Source organism: Acipenser ruthenus, chromosome 5 (genome assembly GCF_902713425.1).
Source record: "Acipenser ruthenus chromosome 5, fAciRut3.2 maternal haplotype, whole genome shotgun sequence".
Taxonomy (NCBI): domain Eukaryota; kingdom Metazoa; phylum Chordata; class Actinopteri; order Acipenseriformes; family Acipenseridae; genus Acipenser; species Acipenser ruthenus.
The window spans coordinates 63,211,381-63,231,704 of NC_081193.1; the positions used below are offsets into that span (position 1 = coordinate 63,211,381).

At 40.1% G+C, this 20,324-nt stretch overlaps 1 protein-coding gene across 2 annotated transcripts in view; it reads right to left on the reverse strand.

Moving 5' to 3' along the window:
• Positions 1–1,476: 1,476 nt before the first annotated feature.
• Positions 1,477–20,324, reverse strand: part of LOC117403135 (inactive phospholipase D5-like) — a 128,504-nt gene continuing 109,656 nt past the window's right edge. For both annotated transcript variants that reach the window (XM_034005155.3, XM_059024360.1), the window contains exons 8-10: positions 17,759–17,924; positions 3,809–3,899; positions 1,477–3,045 (exon numbers count right to left, since the gene is read on the reverse strand). In XM_034005155.3, coding sequence (XP_033861046.1) covers positions 2,825–3,045; positions 3,809–3,899; positions 17,759–17,924 — 478 coding nt within the window. In that variant the 3' untranslated portion in view covers positions 1,477–2,824. The remainder of the gene's footprint in view (positions 3,046–3,808; positions 3,900–17,758; positions 17,925–20,324) is intronic.

Below are 20,324 nucleotides of genomic sequence, written 5' to 3' on the forward strand. Positions count from 1 at the left end.
TTTCTGAACCCTGCACTATGACATCCTACAACATGAACAATTACTTTGGATACTAGTTTTCCACTATTAACTGTATGTGGGCCAAAAAGTATCCATAAAACTGTAAGTGGCACATAACTTTCTTGTTTGTTTTTCAAATGGACCAATGACATTTCATTAACTCTGTCAGAAAACTAACCTCCCATCATACAGTAGATAATATAATTTTAAATATATGCAAAAGGTTTTAATGAGCAAGCTGTCTGATGTGTATTGGTACTCCAAATGTTCTATCAGAATGATCCACTCTGGCATCTCTAAATAAATCATTTCAAATACATGAAAAGATCTTAATGAGCAATCAGTGCTGCGGTACCAGACATATTATATTTTGCCAACAATGTGGAACCATTGGGTGGAGCATTTGTTCTTCATTTCAACCCCAAATTGTGTTTTCTGCAATGGTGATCCCCAAGACCAACCTTTTATTACCATAGTGAGGTCATTATATAACACTGCCAACCTATGTACCACTGATTGGTTATGCACACGGTACAAGTAATGTGTGGGTTGCTTATTAACCAAAAGGTATTACCTCATATTGTATAAAAGTGCTGCTATATAGGATGTACTTGGTGTTAAAATGAAGAAACAGTAAGTTAGAGACTGTAAGGCTAGACTGAAAGAATGCAAAAATCAGTTGTTGCAGATCTTCAAAGACATAGCCAAACATTCATTATTGAAATATGTACTTCACGCAGCATAAAACATGCCATCATTTGTTAATTTACAAAACATGGTGTATTTTACTGTATATATTAAAATAAATATAGACCTAGGAGTATTAATAGGCAAATGTAAGAAAAAATAAATGAGAACATAAGGGTGAAGGCATTTAAAAAAAAAAAAAAGGTCTTCTGAAACGAAGGGCCGATCAATACAAATTGGAAAGGTAAAACATTTGTATTGCTATTTCGGAGTAGTAGACACTAAATGGCATCATTTTAAAGTACCTTAAAAAATTCAATTGAAGCATATAATTCGGTAATACAAAACACTTCTAAGAAACCTGGTACTACAATTTCTATGTTCTTAAATTTTAACATGCACTAAAAAAATAATTAAAAAATCCAATTAGTAAAAAAAAAAGAAAAAATTATGCAATAATTATGATCCCAGATTCGGACCAACATGAAATTAATGGCCACATTGATGTTAATTCAGGGACTGCAATATATATATATATATATATATATATATATATATATATACACACGCACATATATATACATATATATATATATATATATATATATATATACACATATATATATATACACATACATATATATATATACACATATATATATACATATATATATATATATATATACACATACATATATATATATATATATATATATATATATATATATATAAATTTATCAGTTTACTTGTTTTACTGACTAAAGCCAAGAATTCGAGAGACAACCGGGTTGTTTAATCAGGTTCATTAAACCAAAAGAACTATTAATAGGCTTCGATAGATGTCATTCAAAGCAAAGATATGACAAAGGGTCAACTGGCACAATTAATATAATGTTTAATTTTTAACAAAGAACACAAAGATAATTATTACATGATCTAAATACCACTGAAGTTTAAAATAGGACCCACTTTATAGATATAAATATACTATAATGCATGCTCTTTAATTCAAGTAGATCAGTTGAACAGACCACATAATCACCCCATTAGGTATCTTTAGTAACAGTTGTGCAAAAGATGTTTTTATAGGATTAAATGTTCTGAAATATGGATTAGTTTATATAGTTCATAAAAAAACGATAAAACATTGATTAATAAAAAAAGATCTATTGTTACAATAAAACCAGTTACCATCAATTGTTTTTTATAACATGTATTACCATGTAAAGAAATATAATATTCCTCTGAATTTAAGATGTAGCCCAAATTTCCCACCCTCATTTTGAGGAAAAAATAAACATGCATTTACAAAGATTCAACCTCAATTACACATATGGAGGCAGTTTGCATCCGTCTGCCATCACACAGAGCATTACAGTTATGTGCTGATTCTCATTTTCAGTTACTCACACCTGTTTTTCTCTGAATTTTTCTTCCAAGCTGGTACTGTTTGTTAGAAATGCTGACATTGTAAAAGCTTCTCTTTGAATTCCTCAGGAAGCTAATGGCTTTGAAAATGGCTGCCTTTATGTTATGGATGATTTGAGATTGGGCAGCCATGTTTTGGTTCGTAATCAGCTGCTTATTTGTCATGAGACATGCAAATTGTTTTACTGATTTACTTTATGATGCCTTTTTACATGCTGCATTTGAGAACTTTGATGGTTAATTAAGTAATTGGTTTTGACAAATCAATTTACCTGGTGTTCTTTTCCATGGCAACACCACAGACAAGATATTAAACAGACTTTGTCTTGTTAGAATACTTTCAAGTACAGTAATCAGAGAACATGTTAATCTGTGTCACGTAATTATGATATCAGGCCCCTTTGCAGTTGTCAAGGCCAATCGCACCAATGTTCTCTGCAGAATATGTAGATCCTTCCACTTGTTATCAACTGGAAGGATCAATTTCCATCACCTAGACTCCATTCTGGCAGGCCACAATTAAAACATATTTTTAATAATGGATGTCAAAAGTGAAAATGCAAATCCTCACTGAGGAAAAAGACACATGATAAAAGCAGGTTAAAAATAGCTTCCTTTTCTTTTCCTTTTTTCTGGTAGTAGAAGTGAAATCCATTCACTGCTGGACTTACGCAAGTCTTAATGTTTATACATTTTTCTCCCCATTGTCTTATGGGACCTTAAGTGTTGCTGTGTGGTTCATTTTGTGCTTAATGCACTCGGGGATCGTATTTGCGTGTAAACTTTTGGCATGCCAGGAGTACCAGTCCTGTTCAAACACAGCCTTTAGTTGCTCAACAATTGTGGAGTTTGACAGCACCTCTGCTTGACTGATGACAAGACCTACGCCTGCGTTGTAAGTGAAGTCATTTCCAATCCAGTCGTTGTTTCCTGAAAGGCAAAGAAATGTGCTTTTCTTAAGGAAAGAGGCAAGAGATTAATCGAAAAAGCTTTACTCTTTTTAGTCTTACTATCATGAAAAGTCGACATTGTCATTATAAATTTTGTAGCAAAAAACAATAAAAAGATCTTATAACCAGTGTGGCAGGCTGGCTGGTGGGGTGACGTCAGACCAGGAAGAAGTACACAAACAAAAAGGTGTTGCGGCAGGGAGGAATTTAACCCCCTCCCTGCCGATCCAAAACAAACACCAGCAAAATAATAATAATAATAATAATAATAATAATAATAATAATAATAATAATAATAATAATAATAGAAACAAATCTATCTATCTATCTATCTATCTATCTATCTATCTATCTATCTATCTATCTATCTATCTATCTATAACAACAGAAATAAATCATAACAATATCAACAACATTCAGTACAGTATGTGTTAAATAACTATATTCAAATAGCATTGGATATATATATATATATATATATATATATATATATATATATATATATATATATATATAACATTGAAAATATTTTAACATTGACCCGAATAATCACATCATAGTCCCTCAAACAGACGATTGCCTCTGTATATTACTGTTTACAAGTAATACTACAGAACTAGAAAGAAATACACTTAGGTGGAAAAACCCTTTAGCATACCTAAAGTAATCTTCTGATTTATTTCTAACTAGTTTTAAAATATGCTTTCCACAACTTGACATAATACTGTGATAATGTTACTTACCAATATAAACTGCTCGGTCAGTCACCATGAATTTGTTTCGATTTATTTTAGGAAAAGTAGCATTCTTCTGTTCTGTCATGCAGAAGAATTTCTACACGGAAAATATTGAAAACAAGAAAGGTCAGACAGACTGACAATTGTTGGATATCATGACAAACACATAGTACTGAAATCTAAAACCATTTAACTATGTTAATAAATGCATCAATGATTTTGAATACAATAAACTCTTAAGACATTAAAAGATGTATAGTATATAGTCCTCTATGGCTGCATAAACTTTCAGAAAATTACAAATGTCCTAAGGTACCATTTTAATAGCACAGTATTAACCACACTATTACAAGTAAAGGCAAAACAATGGATTTAGAATACATATTACACAGTGGTTCTCACAATGGAACAGTACCATGGTACTGCAATGGACTATCAATGTGTATTGATACATATTGTGATACCATTAATGTGTGAAAATATGAAAATGTTACCACTGTGGTACCAATGACCTATACAAGGACAGCTGCCCTTATGCAATCATTTCCCCTTAATACAGAACCACTGCTTTGCCATTGTAGTGCCACTGTATGATCAAGGACATTAATGACATTTTCTATTTATTACTCATTTTTCTGTTTCCAGATAGTTTTAATTCCTGGGTTATGTTTAGATTCATTTTAATACTGTATATGGTATATACATTTGTAGCATAGTTAACCATCACTGATTATAATACTAGTTAAAAGTTAAAATACGATGGGCTATATTCATAAAGGTTTAACTTGTGAGAGATCTACAGAAGGTTTTTTGAGCTTTTACATATACAATATAGTTTGAGAGCATCATAAAGTGCGCTGAAGCACCCTAAATATGTTTTGCAATGTCCACCTTCACATTATTTTACTATACACTGATGAAATCATATATTTTTGTATTAATTTTGCAGAACTTTACTGGGAAAAGTATTAATGAATATGAAGTACACTTAATTTAGAAAGCTGCAATCTATGTTTTTTACACCTTCTGTCCATAATAAAAAAAGAGAGAGCAACATTAGTGTCATGAAAACAAAATGAGGTAAAACTGGCAAGCCTATATTGCCTGACCTTCTCCGTTTGACAGTATAGCTTTTAAATGTTGAATTGGTAATTAGCTACCAGTGGCAGAAAACCTCTCATTAAGGTTCTGCACTGCCTTGTTACAGTGGATAATACCGCCAGCAGTATCAATTAGCAGGCGCTGAATCTTCTAAAACTTCCACATTCAAATTTGAGCTCATCTGCTCTTATGAGAAAATAAAGTTGTAGTTAATGACTAAGCAAATGTATTGATTTGTCAGTCTCAGAACAGTTCATTAAACCTTGATTCCTCATTTCTCCTAAAATGGCTTTTCACAAAAATCACTCTTTTAGGAATTTGTAACTAAGTAATGTATTTTCCTCACCAAACTGAAAGATATTAAATTGCAGTCTGTGTTTCAATATAATTGTGAAGGCCATACAGTACATACAATCATAGAAAAAGATTAGTGAAAGCATTTATAGCATAGGTAAGCATCATGAATCTCTGGGAATTCTGGTAAAGCATGATATGACATTCACACAGGAGGTTGGGTATTTTTCCAAAAGCAGTGGAGTGGTAGAAAGTGAGAGTACTTCAGGAGCAACTATATGAACATGTGGAATAAAATATTAAAATATGCAATCGTGTCAAAAATAAATTAACTGGATGGAACAGCAAGCTAATTTACAAGCTATAATTTACTAATTAATATGAGTTTGTTCTCACCCACATCCCTAAAGGACATTCATCCTAAAACCTCCATACTGTCACCCAGTGATTAAAATGTGTGGATATTTTTTTATTATTTTACATTATGGAATTTGAATATTCAGATAAAGCAATATTCATTTCAAATTTGAATACATATATGGTGTCAGGCTTAGACATACCTTTGATTTAGTCAAAACTCTACAATGATGTGCTCTTATACATGCAATAAATAAAATTGAAATATCTTTTAAATGTTTCTACTCTTTTTACTGCCATCTGCTCATTTAGAGCACATATTCTAAAGGAGAGACGCTTTAGACACCTCTCTCATTATTAATATTACAATAGGTTCTCCAGATATACAATTATTATAAAAAAACACCAACAACTTTGTATTTAATTCAGGCCCTGTTAACTGAAAATTAAGGCTTATAGGAAAATCTGGAATAGCTCACACCACTACTGGGAGCTATAAATGCTTCCCTATTGGGTTTTTTTTCTTTAGTTTTTTTGTTAGTTTGTTTGTTTGTTCTTTCTCCGTGTATTTAGAAGTATATTGGATCTTAATGTTCAATAGTAGCAAGCATTATGCATATGTGGTGAGCATGAAAGATAGATAACAATAGGCAATGCTTCATTTCCTAATCTATAGCACTGTCATGTCAGCAATGTTCAGGAGAAAGCATATCTAGTTAAATTAAGTGGTTGGTGAACAAAACTGTAGAGATACTGTAATATAATACAAAGGATTGGCTGTTTGCCTGCCCTATTTATACAATAAGGACAGCAAGACATATCAAAATATGTATTTTATGTGACTTGGCCATTACCGGTCATAATATAGGGAGTGTACAGTACTTAAGTATACTATGCTCCTTTGTTACATTATTTCACAATGTGATAATTTACAAATTCTGTTTATTCACAGTTTGGCCATGTTGCAATAAAAGGTTTTTGTATGATCTCTTTTCCAAGAAAGATACTGATAACATAACATATAAAACATACTATACAATGACAGTACAGCTATTATGATGAGATAATAAGTGAATGGCTATGAAATGTAATATGCCAATTTTAATGTTATACTGTTTTACCAAGTTACCATTCAAGCTTTCTGTTTTAAAGATATTAGTATTGAGCCAGGGCAAGTTAATGCATAACAGAGGGTGCATGTCAAACAGCAGCTGTACTGGCCCTGCCTCTCCCAGCAGGAGAAGCTGTCAGGCAGCAGAGAGTCTTACAGAAACGAAGGATACAAAATGGAAGAAAATTGCCTGTTAACAAGAACAGCCAGCCTGCAATGTTAACCTATTAGTGTGGTTTGGGGGGTGGAGCTAGGCCCCCTGCATCCTATCATCTCCTTCCATTAATTAAATCTACCCCTATGTAGTTGTCTTGTGTTTTTTCGTTTCATGTGTCACTATAGACCCACATCTAAATCGATTATTCGGAATTCAGAAGAACACTCACTTGCACCAATTTTCTTTTTAGAATCAGGAAATCTCTGATAATCGCGTCATCCCTCTATTCAAATCCAGATGAAATGGCTAAAGAAATCTGGCCGGTATCCTATCCAATTTTATCCTAACAACACAGCAACTCATTCTCGCCGCACAACTCCGGCCTTCCACATCAGCAGCTGCGATGGTACAGTACTCGATCCTGCTGCTACTGTCTCCAGTGTTCTGACCTCCAGAACTAAACGAAATCTTCCCTGGCATGCGTTTCCAGTGCGTCTTTTAAAAGATTGACACATTCACAGAATTCTGAAAGCTCTGATCATAAAGGTCTTTTTTTTCTGTTGCAATCCAGTGTTTAAGTGAAGAGGCAGGAAATATGTGATGTGGTATCTAAAGGGTTAAGGACGATTGTGTGGTGTTCTGAGCACAGTATGTTATCGTGTGATATTCAGAGCACAGTACGTTCTAGTGAGAACTGCTTGAAATGTGTTTCTCAACTAATAAAAGGGATATAGTTAGGATGCTGTTATGTCTACTTTGAGGCAAAATTGCTTAATTGAAAACAACCCCTTATAAGGGAATCTTCATCTTTGAGAAAGTTCTAGAAAGTTCTATAATCATGACATGTTAATTTGCCTATTTGTTGCTATGCTAATCCTGTATAAATATTGTGCTACCTTGTCAATAATCAAGAGCGAGTGTGTTCATGTAACCGCTGCTGCTCTTCCCTTGCGCGCATTGTAACAAAGCTTCTTGAACTGCTGACGGGTGGAGTCATCAGTCATTTCATATTAAACGAGAATTTACCGACTACATAAGTAGCAGCAGTCCTATCCCCCAGCTGTTCAGAATGACCAACATTTTTCCTCTCAGACAGCATTACAAGATCCAGCAGCTGCAGATTATCTTTTCTGACCGTTTATTCAACTCTCAACAATGTCCTTTGGTGCATAATTGCCTGGAATCACTCGATATCAGAATTATACAATTCTGTTTACTTTTTCCATAGCAGATGGCCATTACAGCCTCATCTCTCCATGCCCATATTGGCAGTAGATCTGTCAATCATCATGTTGCACTGTTTCCATATAATCTCCTGGCTGCAGCGATCCATTGCTACTTTCTTTCAGTAACTGAGATACAAAATCATAATGGGTAAGGACATTAATTTGGTTTCAATTCTAATTCCAACATGGGATCCCCAGCTTGTTTTGAAAACTTTACTCTTGGTGAAATTGTCCCGGTTTTGTGTTTTGCAACATATTTGTGCAGCCTACCATCTTGCTCTGTGAACTGGACTCATGCACGTTTAATGATAACCACTAGATGGCAGTATGACACCACAAATTGTGTGTGTTTTAAACAATCATATATCATTGTGTAAGAAAGGCCTGTTTTTTTCTAATCAAATCATTTTACCTGGAGGTTGGTTTGAAATTTACTTTAAGAGGCTAATAATTAATGTGTGGAACTGCCAGCAGATATGGAGGAACTTCTATAATTAGTTTTTCACTGAAAAGCAGAATCTTACCTCGCAATGGATAACACACTCATGATTTCCATTACACGAGAGTAGATGTTAAAACTTCATGCTGATTTGAACTCGGCTCTCGCCAAGATAAGCACCAACTAAGACGTAGCTTTACAGTAAACTAATGTGATCCATATGCATCTCCATCCATTTACGTTTCCTTCCATATGATGATGTAGATATCCTTCTGTCTGGTGTTAATGGCTGAAGTGTAATGCTGGCTCCAGGGATCAGCTTATTTTGCCTCCCTGGCGCATCAGCACACACAACGGCTGCGATGCTGGCTCTGGGGATCAACCAAAGTGCGGCCTCCCCAGCGCATCAGCATGACAACCGTCTGGATTGAGCTAAGTAGGGTACATCTCTGGGGTTTTTAAGTGGGCACCTTCCATCCTCAGTGTTTCGTCGAGTAGCCCACGACACCTCAAGAGGGCTCGACGGTGATTCTGGCGTCCCAGCATCACCCCCCTCCGTCCCCCACTCAACTCAGCCCAGCTTACTTACCTGTCCCCAGCCAGAATCTTTCCGTCTCAACCACAGCCAGTTGCTGCTCCTCTCTGCTGCTTCAGATAAGTTCTTCACTGTGCGACGCAACTCTTGGCCACTGAATCCGACGTCTCTGAGAAACCGGGTTGTAGAGTGTGCCACAAATCCTCGACAACCCACTTCCACTGGGTAAACCCAAACTCTCCATCCTCGCTGTTCCGCTTCAGTGGCTAGTTGAGCATACCGCAGTTTCTTCCTCTCATACGCCTCATCTACAGCGTCCTCCCATGGCACTGTTAACTCTACCAGGTGAACAAGGCGTGCTGATCCAGACTACAAGACAATATCTGGTTGAAGGTTAGTGGTTAGATAGATTGTTCCAGATCCGTTCATCAAGTTTTGCAGCAAATCTACGACTTGCAGCAGCCTCAGAGCAAACACCTGCAGGGATACGCTCCACCACACACTCTGTATCAATCTCCCTATAGCAGCCTCAACATTTGTATAATCTATCCCTCTTCAGCCCTCTTGACCATGTGTAGCTTTTGCAGGGCAATTCGCACCTCATTAGCCCAGGCACATTCCACACATTCCTCACACAAACTCACTGAACCACACCCCAAACTCACTCTAAACAATACAAATTATTATTATTATTATTATTATTATTATTATTATTATTATTATTATTATTATTATTTATTTCTTAGCAGACGCCCTTATCCAGGGCGACTTACAATTGTTACAACATATCACATTATTTTTTACATACAATTACCCATTTATACAGTTGGGTTTTTACTGGAGCAATCTAGGTAAAGTACCTTGCTCAAGGGTACAGCAGCAGTGTCCCCTACCAGGGATTGAACCCACGACCCTCCGGTCAAGAGTCCAGAGCCCTAACCACTACTCCACACTGTTGCACAAAAAACACAAAACCACCACAAAATAGGCTGCACCCCATCACACACCTCCCCTCCTTGTGCGCAGCACAACATGGCCTAAATGGCCACCTCCCCCCTTAAAGTCCCCAAATCGTCTCTTCTGGTGCTGGGGAGAGGGCAGGGGCTTCCCCTGGCCCACAAGCAGGCTGGTGGTCCCAAGCAAAGATAGTCCGGCAGCCCCGGGCCATAATAGCGGACCCTCGGGAGGCGGCAACGGACCCTCAGGATGCGACGGCGGCAGCGGACCCTCGGGAGGCGACGGCGGCAGCGGACCTTCGGGAGGCAAACTCGGGAGGGGAGCCCCTGGCCATGAAGGCGGCAGCGGGAGCTCCACTTCTCCCTTGTACTTTGTAACTGGTGACTCCCCAGGCGATGCGGAGCTCCAGGCAACCCCAGGCAAAGCAGGACCCTCGGCGACCCTAGGAGAAACAAAAGCGGAGCAACAGGCAACCCCAGGCGATGCGGAGCAGCAGGAAACCCCAGGCGATGCGGAGCAGCAGGCAACCCCAGGCGATGCGGAGCAGCAGGCAACCCCAGGCGATGCGGAGCAGCAGGCAACCCCAGGCGATGCGGAGCAGCAGGCAACCCCAGGCGATCCAGACGTGGTATGGAGCAGTCCTTCCCATGACGGTGGAGATTGAACCAGCAAGTATTCATCCTCTGCTGGTAGAGATGGGAGCGGCAAGCACTTCTCCCACGGTGGTGGAGACGGAACCAGCAGGTGTTCACCCTCTGCTGGTGGAGGTGGAAGTGGTAAGCTGTCCTCCCACGGCGCTTGAGACGGAACCAGCAGGCATTCACCCTCTGCTGGTGGAGGTGGGAGGGGCAAGCAGTCCTCCCACGGTGGCTGAGGCGGAACCAGCAGGCATTCACCCTCTGCTGATGGAGGTGGCGGAGGCAGAGGCAGCTCCTGCTGCTTTGTTCCTAGCGGTGGTGGAGACAGAGGCAGCTCCTGCTGCTCTGCTCCTGGCGGTGGTCGAGACAGAGGCAGCTCCTGCTGCTCTTCCCCTAGCGGTGGTGGAGACAGAGGCAGCTCCTGCTGCTCTGCTCCTGGCGGTGGAGGTGTCGGAGACAGAGGCAGCTCCTGCTGCTCTGCTCCTGGCGGTGGAGGTGTCGGAGACAGAGGCAGCTCCTGCTGCTCTGCTCCTGGCAGTGGAGGTGTCGGAAAGGCTGCTGACTCCTTCGGCAGTGGTGATGGGGCTGATGTTGGCCACTCAGAGGGAGGCTGTGGCGGTGCTGGCTCCCTCTGCCGTGGCGGCTGGGCTGGTGTGCACCGTGCTCCCTTCAGCAGCATAAATAGAGGCTGCTGGGGGACACCAGCATCCTGCCCTTCACCCCCCCAGAAAAATTCAGGGGGTTGAGCCTGTAACTCCTCCCCTTCTGGCCCTGGAGACGGCAGTAATGGCTCCTCCCCTTCTGGCTCTTGGGACGGCAGCGATGGCTCCTCCCCCTCTAGCTCTCGGGACGGCAGCAGCAGGTGAACCAGCAGGCATGCTCCCTCTGCTGGTGGCGGCGATGGAGGAAGAGACAGCAGGTAATCTTCCCCTGCTGGTGGAGGTAGCACCGACTCCTCCCTCTCGGGCCGTGGACGCACCGACTCCTCCCTCTTGGGCCGTGGACGCACCGACTCCTCCCTCTCGGGCTGTGGACGTTCGGGCTCCTCCCACTCGGGCTCCTCCCACTCGGGCTGTGGACATTCGGGCTCCTCCCACTTGGGCTGTGGACGTTCAGGCTCCTCATAGTACCGGAAGGGACAGGCGGCAAACTGATGTTGCTGGTTACAGAGGGGGCACAACAGTGGTGACCTACAGCTCCTCGGGTACCTGGCCCTGATGTACTCCTCCTCCTCCCTGTCCCTCGCTTCCCGGTCCTTCTTCCACCTCATCCTCTCTTCCTTTTTTTTCCTTTTTTTTTTTTTTTTTTTTTTAAACAAAACAAACAAAAAAATCCTGCACTCCTGCTCCAAGTCTCCAGAGGTGCTATTCCACTTCTCTGACACCAGGCTGACTGGGGTAAGGAGACTCAGAGTCAGTATGTGCAGGGAAAATAAAAGACTTTTAATTAAACAAAATACACAAAACAAAAGGCACAATGGCCAACCAAAAAGACAAACACAAAAACAGGCTCTAAACAAACTATACAAAAAAGAACCACTCACTCACTCACTCACTCACTCACTCACTCTCTCATACAGGTCTTCTCACTCTCACAAACACTCACCAACTAACATACCCAACCACTCCCTTTTATACAGGTGCCTGGGCTAATTGGGCAATTCGCACCTCATTAGCCCAGGCACATTCCACACATTCCTCACACAAACTCACTGAACCACACCCCAAACTCACTCTAAACAATACAAAAAACACAAAACCACCACAAAATAGGCTGCACCCCATCACAAGGGCACTCACTCAGTCAATTTCCCGATCTCTTCTCTGAGGAAACGCAACATGCTGTCCTTTCCCGATCACTTTGACTTCATAATCTGTATCATCCTCTAGGCCCCTCATGACCTCACCTTGTAACTGAAGCTCCATTTGCTGGGTTTTGAGGCTTTCTAGCTGATCAGTGGGTCTCCAGCGCTCGGTACTGAGATTCAAACCTTTCAGCTCAATTCAAATCTACGGTCCTCTTGGAAACTTACCCAATCGTTGCAGCAGCTAATTTCTGGGGTCACCTAAGGTTCAAGAACACTCTTCTTCCGCGATAATAAATCCAACATACACATCATCAACAAAGGCTGGTCCTCTTTGCCGCTGGTCATGCAACTCTTCTGTCGTCTAATATGGATTTCAGTCTCCAATCATTCATTATGCAAGACACCACTTCCCTGGTATATCCGGATGCCATCATAACATCTGCAGCTCATCTAACCCTCTGGAAGCGCCGCAATCAAATCATCTTTTCAACTAAATCTCTCCCTTGCAATCTCCAGGATTCAGCCCAGGATACATGACATCTACTGTACTCTCACCCTTCAACTAGATCATCCTACACCTCCGGCTGGAGTATTTAATTTTTTTTTTCAACAATTTCTGAACTAAAATAGGATCTCCTCATCCCCTTTCAATCAAGATTCGATTCTCATTTTTTGTTGTTGTTGTTCATACCAAGGACTCTTTTCACCAGCCACTATCAAATCCTACTTATCTGGAATCCAACACCACTATCACGTGATATCTGTTCCTTTCCAAATACCTCTCCTTTCGTTTGCCATCTTACTCTTTTTAAATACTTTAATCTCTCAAGATCCAGTGATGGAAATGATCTGTTTAGCCACTGTAATTTCTAGGAATCATACTGGCACTGAATGTTTTAAGCAAGCCTCCCTGTATCTACACTCAACCATATTTGTTCCCTTATTCAGAACTTTCAGATCAGTAATATAATCAGGAAACGCACACTGCTCTCTTTGCTGGACCATTTCAATTTTGTAATTCGCATTATTCCCCAGGGTCAGACATTTATATCTCGATTACTTGCTCTTCATTGGCAAAAACTTGGACTCCTATATCAATATTTCATCAGAAGCTAGGAAAGCATTAAAATGTGGTCTGCTCTCATTTAGCATTGGAACGGCCTATGTATATTCTAGGATGACTTAATTTCAGCACCGCCTGACCTGGCTTATTTACGGACGCTTAAATTACGGGATTTGGAGATTTTCAGATTTCAGTCTGATTCCTACAGCCCTGCCAACTCCAGCAACTATCAGCGGAGTACTCTATTCAGCACTGCAGCACTAGCTCCTTCTACCAGATCCTATTTCTCCCCGGCTGGACCACATATTCGACTTTCTGTTCCCAAAGCAGGATTAATCCGATCCCATTCAACCAGGACTGGATTACGGCTGTTTCAGTGCACGCAAAGGACTCTTTACAACTTGCACCGGCTACAATCAAAATCTGTCAGGAATTCAGCATAAATTTCATTTGATGTCAATTACCTCCCCAACTTTCCTAGCAATCCCAGCTGTCCATCTCCTCCTGCAAGGAGTTTCTAAGAGCTCTCCAGCCTCCTCTCCTGCTCGCCTGCTATCTTTATAGACATCTTTGGCAATTTGATTTCAATTTTCCGTCAAGGCTTCTTCTCTCCATTTGATGATTTAACCCTCAGAGTACTACGTCACGGCGAGTGCTCTACGCCACAGGACTACAGCTGTCACACTCAAATAACAGCGCTTGGGATAGCGTAGCAAATTACTTAATTTTACACCCAAAAATATATATATTATATGAAACCTATATATCACAAGAAACGTAAGACATTTAAGTTTTTTGTTCTTTCTGTTATTGATATATTTTTGGACTGAATATAGAAATATGTATTGGCAAAGACACCTTTGTTATACAAACTGTATTTTTATCATCAAAACATCAGTTATTTTCAAAACCAACCATGCACATAAACACTTTCAAAATACGACATATACATCCCCAGAATGTTTTTTTAAATGTAAAAAACCACAGATGTTTACAAACAATGAATCAAAAGATATATTCAATTTTGCAAGCAACGCATATCTGTACAAACAGATCGGAACCGCACAGCACAGTAAGCGTACTCGAAAGATATATATAAAGATTGTACAACATGTATACCAACACAAATAAGTGTTAATTAAATATAAAAGCATTTGCAAAACTACTACTTATTATTATTATTCTTCTTATTATTCTTCTTATTATTATTAATACACGTAACTTTGAGTTGTGGAGTCATCTGAATTGGCACGGAAGCTTATTCTCTGTAAAGTCCTTTTGCAATCAGTGTTTTTTTTCAGTGGTTTGTAAATCCAATTTGGTGAAGTCACTAACCTATGTATACTTCTTTATGTTTGATGTTATTTTCTGTTCTGGCAATTGTGTTACGGGTCCAAATCGGGACTCTGAAGTTTTTGTTCAGCAACCGAATTAAAGGCACGTCTTTGTCTGTACTGTCGTCACCTCCCGCCACATCCTCCTCCTCTTCTTCATCCCCCTCGTCATCCTCCTGTTCTCCATCCTCCTCCTCTTTTAAATCGCTGTCATCACTATCCACATAGCTATACAGTCCCAACCAATTATACGTTTTATCAGCCTCAGAAGCCGTAAAACCTTCCTACATATTCTCTGTCCGAATCGCTTAAAAACTCACTCTCTAATCCACCATTTCTCAACTCTCAGCTAGCCTAGGAGACAGGGTTTTCTTTTTAACCAATAAAAAAAGGTGTTCGCTTCACAGCCATTTTAATTGGCTAATATTAACACCAAAGCCCTCTGCTATTGCTCGGCACAGTTTGTTGCTAGGTAAAATTGACCAATAAAAAAATAACAGAGAGCAAATGGGAGGGCGGATCTATGTCCGATAATCGGCCCTTTAGTCCTCACACTGTAGTACTCTGAGGGTTAACAATTGAAAACATATGCCTATCTGCATTTTTGGTTTTCTGAGATGCTCAGAATATACAGTTCCTTCTGTTTCCAGTTTTCCTACTCTGGGTATCCGCTGCAGTAATCTCATGCTCATTCTAGATTCCCATTTTAATCTCTTCCTTCATATTTAAAAAAAACTGATCAGCTTCGGCAAGGACAATGTATTCAGCTTTCAAAAATCAACTCTCCCCTATGCCCTTACACTTCCATGCTGAAGTATATCACAGAATGCAAAGCCATTTCATCCTCTGACCCTTTGTTCATCAATTCAATCTCTCCACTGTGGTTTCCAGAGCAGGTCTTCCCCCGCAATTATACACTCATTCATCCAGAATAGGGGCAGCCACATCAGCTGCAAAAGCAAATATTCACCAGCATCTAATCAAAAGAAGTCGAAGCTTATATTCGTTCTTCATCATCCGAAATATCCTCTGCCCAGCAGTCCATTGCTAATATGTGGGGACAACCTTTCTGCCAGGGCCACCAAAGGTTTCCTCCTAAAAAGAAAGTTTTTTTTTTCCTTTCCACTGTGTGGAGGGTCTTCACATAGTCAGTAGGGAAAAGCTTACTAACCCCTTTGTCACGTTAAATGTTTTCTTTTCTTGTGTTAAATGTTTTCTCGCCTTTCTTGTTTTCTTATGCATTGGTGGTTCTCCTTTTGTCTGTACACGTCTTTAGCGGGGAGCTGGTGGTCCATTCTTCGGAGGGTTAGTGATTCCACTTTCTCCAACCCTTTGTTAAGCTTGGCTTCATTTACCTCTTAGAGGAGGGTTCTCCATGAGTCTGAGGAGACCCTCGGCCAAACCCCACCTCTAGCATCGCATCATCCTTTTAATCTTCTCTTTTAGGTTCTGATGCCTCGTTTATGTGTGTGCCCCCAAGCAGCGGGACCCCTCTTTGTTTTCGGGTCACCTCGAAGACGGTGTCCCCTCTTTGTATGGTGGGTCACCTCAAAGATGGTGGTCCCCCTTCTGTTTGTTAGGTCCCCTCAGCGATGGAACCCCCCGATTGTATATGTTGGGCCTTTGAAGAGCCGGAACCTCTCTCATGTGTTTAATACATACTAATCCATGCTTTTCTTTCCGGGTTCGCGAGCCTCTTTGTATGTTGGGTCATCTCAGAGACGGTGACCCCTCTTCATATGTCAGGTCTCCTCAGAGACGGTGACACCTCTCCTGTTTGTCGGGTTTCCTCAATGACGGAACCCCCCTTCTATACGTTGGGCCTTTGAAGAGATATTCTATATGTTACTGTGGCAAAGTGGGTTATAGTGTGCAGGTGTAGAGGTGACGCAGTGCTCCAAACAATGACTAACACAGTACTGGTGATTTGATGGTTTCTTTTATTTATAATCCAAAGGTCGAAACTGACCAACAGAAAAACAATAATGAAACACAGGCAGTACCAAATGCTGGGTACTGCTCTGTATAAATAATATACGGGGAATTCCTGAATGAATGAACAAATCCACAAACAAATGAACACACACAGACAAAACATACACGGTCACCAGTCCTTTCGTGAGTGCAGTAGTGCGAGTGGTGAATTATAACTATGGTGCTCTAGTGCAGTAATGTTCCGGGTGGGTGCTGGCCTCTGGCGACAGCTCCGGAACTTTGTGTTTTAGCCGTCTATTAATACAACAAACAACAGTTAGACAGACGAAGACAAAAACACTCACGGTACACTTAACACGGGTCCTTCCAATATCCACAAACAATTACCCAAGCGAAGGAACCGATTACAATTCTCCGTCCACTTTTTGCTGTCACACATGACCCCTTGGTAAACGAGTGCAACCACATCTCCAATCTGTGGCTGCCACATCGTTTACCTTATGGCTCAATGCGTTCTTGCAATGGAGTCTCGCCTTCATCCAGACTGGCCGACTTCCCGACCCTGGGAAAGAACTGTCAGATCAGCCCGTCCAAAAGAACTCGGTTCTCGCTGCTTAGCGCCCTCACAGGTCGGGAGGGAGATTGACAACCAAGCATCATTGTATTTCTGTCACAGTTACTAAACTCCATGTCCTCAAACATTACATCAGGTGGCCTTGCTCCGCCCCGTAAATTATTACATTTGTTAAAATGGGTCTGTTGAGAGAACTGGAAAATGAATACATAAAACTAAATAGGAAAACAACCTTAATGATAATGTTATAAGGATACACTTCAAGAATATAATTTGCAATGTTTAAATAACCTACATATTAGGTTATGTAGTGTATTTCCTTGAATTATAATTTTTTTTTTAAAATTGTATAATTGACAAGTGACTGAAATATGTGCATTAGGATTTACAACAAAATTAAAATACAAAAATAAATATATTTCACGTACCACTTCTAAACTGCAGTCCGGTATCTCAGTGCAGAGGGTCTTCAAAGACCAAACAAAGTTAAAAGTTAAGGGATGCGTTTGCTTCCAGCAGCTTATAAGCAGGCGTACTTTGATGTTATGCAATAACAGAGCCTCTCTGAGCATTTCATCTATACGGGACCAATATCTGTGAAAATAAAAATATTGACACATATGTCATGTATTAAGTTTGAGGGCGGTGCAACATGGTCATTATTAGATTCATGCCTTTCATCCCAACTGGGTGGGAATCCAAATCAAGTAGACCAGGGGGTTTCCAAACTTTCTTGGTCCCCATGACATGGCATCCTGGCTGAGGACCCCCACCTGAAATTTGGATTTTGATACCTTTAGTGAGGGAGGTTGTTCGTTTGCGCTGGTAGAAGTACCTCAGCTTACACTGTTCAGTGTCATTTCTCAGATGTTTTAGAAACTTACTGTAGATAATTACTGTATTCGGTTGTACTCAGTCTGACTGACTGCCAATGCAACATAAACCTGCCTGTAATGGTACGCAGGAGGGGTTTGGTTTATTTTTTTTTTATTTTAAATTTAAAAAAAAAGTGTTGTTATAAATGACATTAATATAGTTGCCTATTTTGTACTCCTTACAATCACCCCCCATTTGTTGTACTGTATAATGATATATACAGTTTGCATGGGCACCCGCTGACTTCAATGTTACATTTGAAATAACCCAAGCACCTAACAGCGGTGTTTGTGTAAATTTAATGACCCCCCCCCCCCCCCCCCCCCCCCCCCCCCGTCTGGGGGAGATTGCTTTGGCAGGGTCCTATTGGTATGTTCTATTGCCCCCTTGAAAACCTGGAAGTAGACAAACAATTTGGCTCTGGTTGTATTACTATATTACTATAACGCTTATTACTATAACGCTTGTCTACTTGACTTAGTTTTAATTTGTATTTTGATTGAGCGGCTTGAAGTTATGGAGGGTTATGAGTTCACAGCAGAAATGAGTTTGGTCAGCCTCTGCTTGAGAAAGGCCCAGTATGCATTGGCAGAAAGAGTTCTGTAGGACTGAGATGCGTTCACTCGCAGAGCTATGAAAGGAAGGTTTTATGTCGCCAGCAGACACCGTGCAACTGTAGCCTAGGCCAATGTTCCTCACTTTTATCAGCAATTGTAATTGACATGTTACTTTTTTTTTTTTTTTTTACTAGATAACTAATATGTGAACTATAAGGAATTTCTTAGTAACTACAGTGTACGATTATATTTTCTTAACACTAGCACCGCCATAGCCGCTTTTTGAACATGTTTTGCAATTCAAATTTAAATATCTCTGCGTATGTGAATATCTCATACATGTCCGTTCTTAAGTGTTACTAAATATTTGAATGAAATACCCATACGGTGTTTCGTAAAAATGAATAAGTTATAAGCACTTGCTTCTTCAACCCGCAGTTTATGCGGCATATTGAAATCAATACAATATAGCCAACAACTTTGTCTGGGGTTTGTAATAAAGTCATTGTGAAAGAACGTATAATAATCCTGTTGAGTGCTTGAAACACTGTTGAAAGTCATTCTACACGTCATATATTATTATTATTATTTACACTATATTTCTCAGGCAGAATGACTGTGCCACCCTGAGCGTGACGGTGCAAAAAAATACAAAAATGTGCATATTCTAAGCTCTCTGCACAGATCAGTGACCATCGAGACTGATGCTAAGCGAAAGCCAGAGACTGTTGCATTTTACAACACAACAAAGTATGGTGTGGATATACTGGATCAAATGGCACGGCTGTATTCTGTCAAAGGTGGTACTCGCAGGTGGCCTGTGGCTGTTTTTTATAATATTTGGATCTGGCAGCCATCAACGCTTTGGTTTTGTACAAGGAGTGCACCGGCAACACAATCACTCGGAGGGACTTCATTTTGCAGCTAGCCCTGGAGCTATGGCAGAAACATTTTGATAAGAGACACAAAAGCCGGCTGGCAAATGCACCTCAACCTTCAGCCAGTACTGTGGCCACTGGCACACGAAATAAAAGACAATGCCAGGTTGCTAAATGCAATAAAAACAGAACTTTTGATGTCTGCGCCTGTTGCGAAAAGGCAGTATGTGGCAAATGCACTGGTACAGTTGAAAAGCGTGTTTTCTGCGTAGATTGTACTTAGAAAGCTGCAATAGAACTCTGAATAGACAGACAGAGCCTTTGAACTCTGTTTCACTCAAAGCGCTTTCATGTTGCATAAGTTATGTTATATTTTTGTTTTATGCTATTTTTATAACTAGTTATTTGTGTTTTATAATGTTATATGTGCTTCCTACATATTGTTTACACAGAAGTTTATTGTGTAAAGTTTATTTTATTAGTTTTTCATGTTTATGTATATGTGCTTGTCACAGATGGCTTTGTGTGGCGTGTGGGTGGTGACGTCAGGTTCAGGAACCGGAAAGAAAACACAGGCAGTAGTGCAGGGCAAAAAGACGCAGCGCACCGTTTAATTAAATACAAAAATAAAATAAAAAGTTTAAACACAAAAACACTGCTCACAGAGCAAAATAAATATTTAA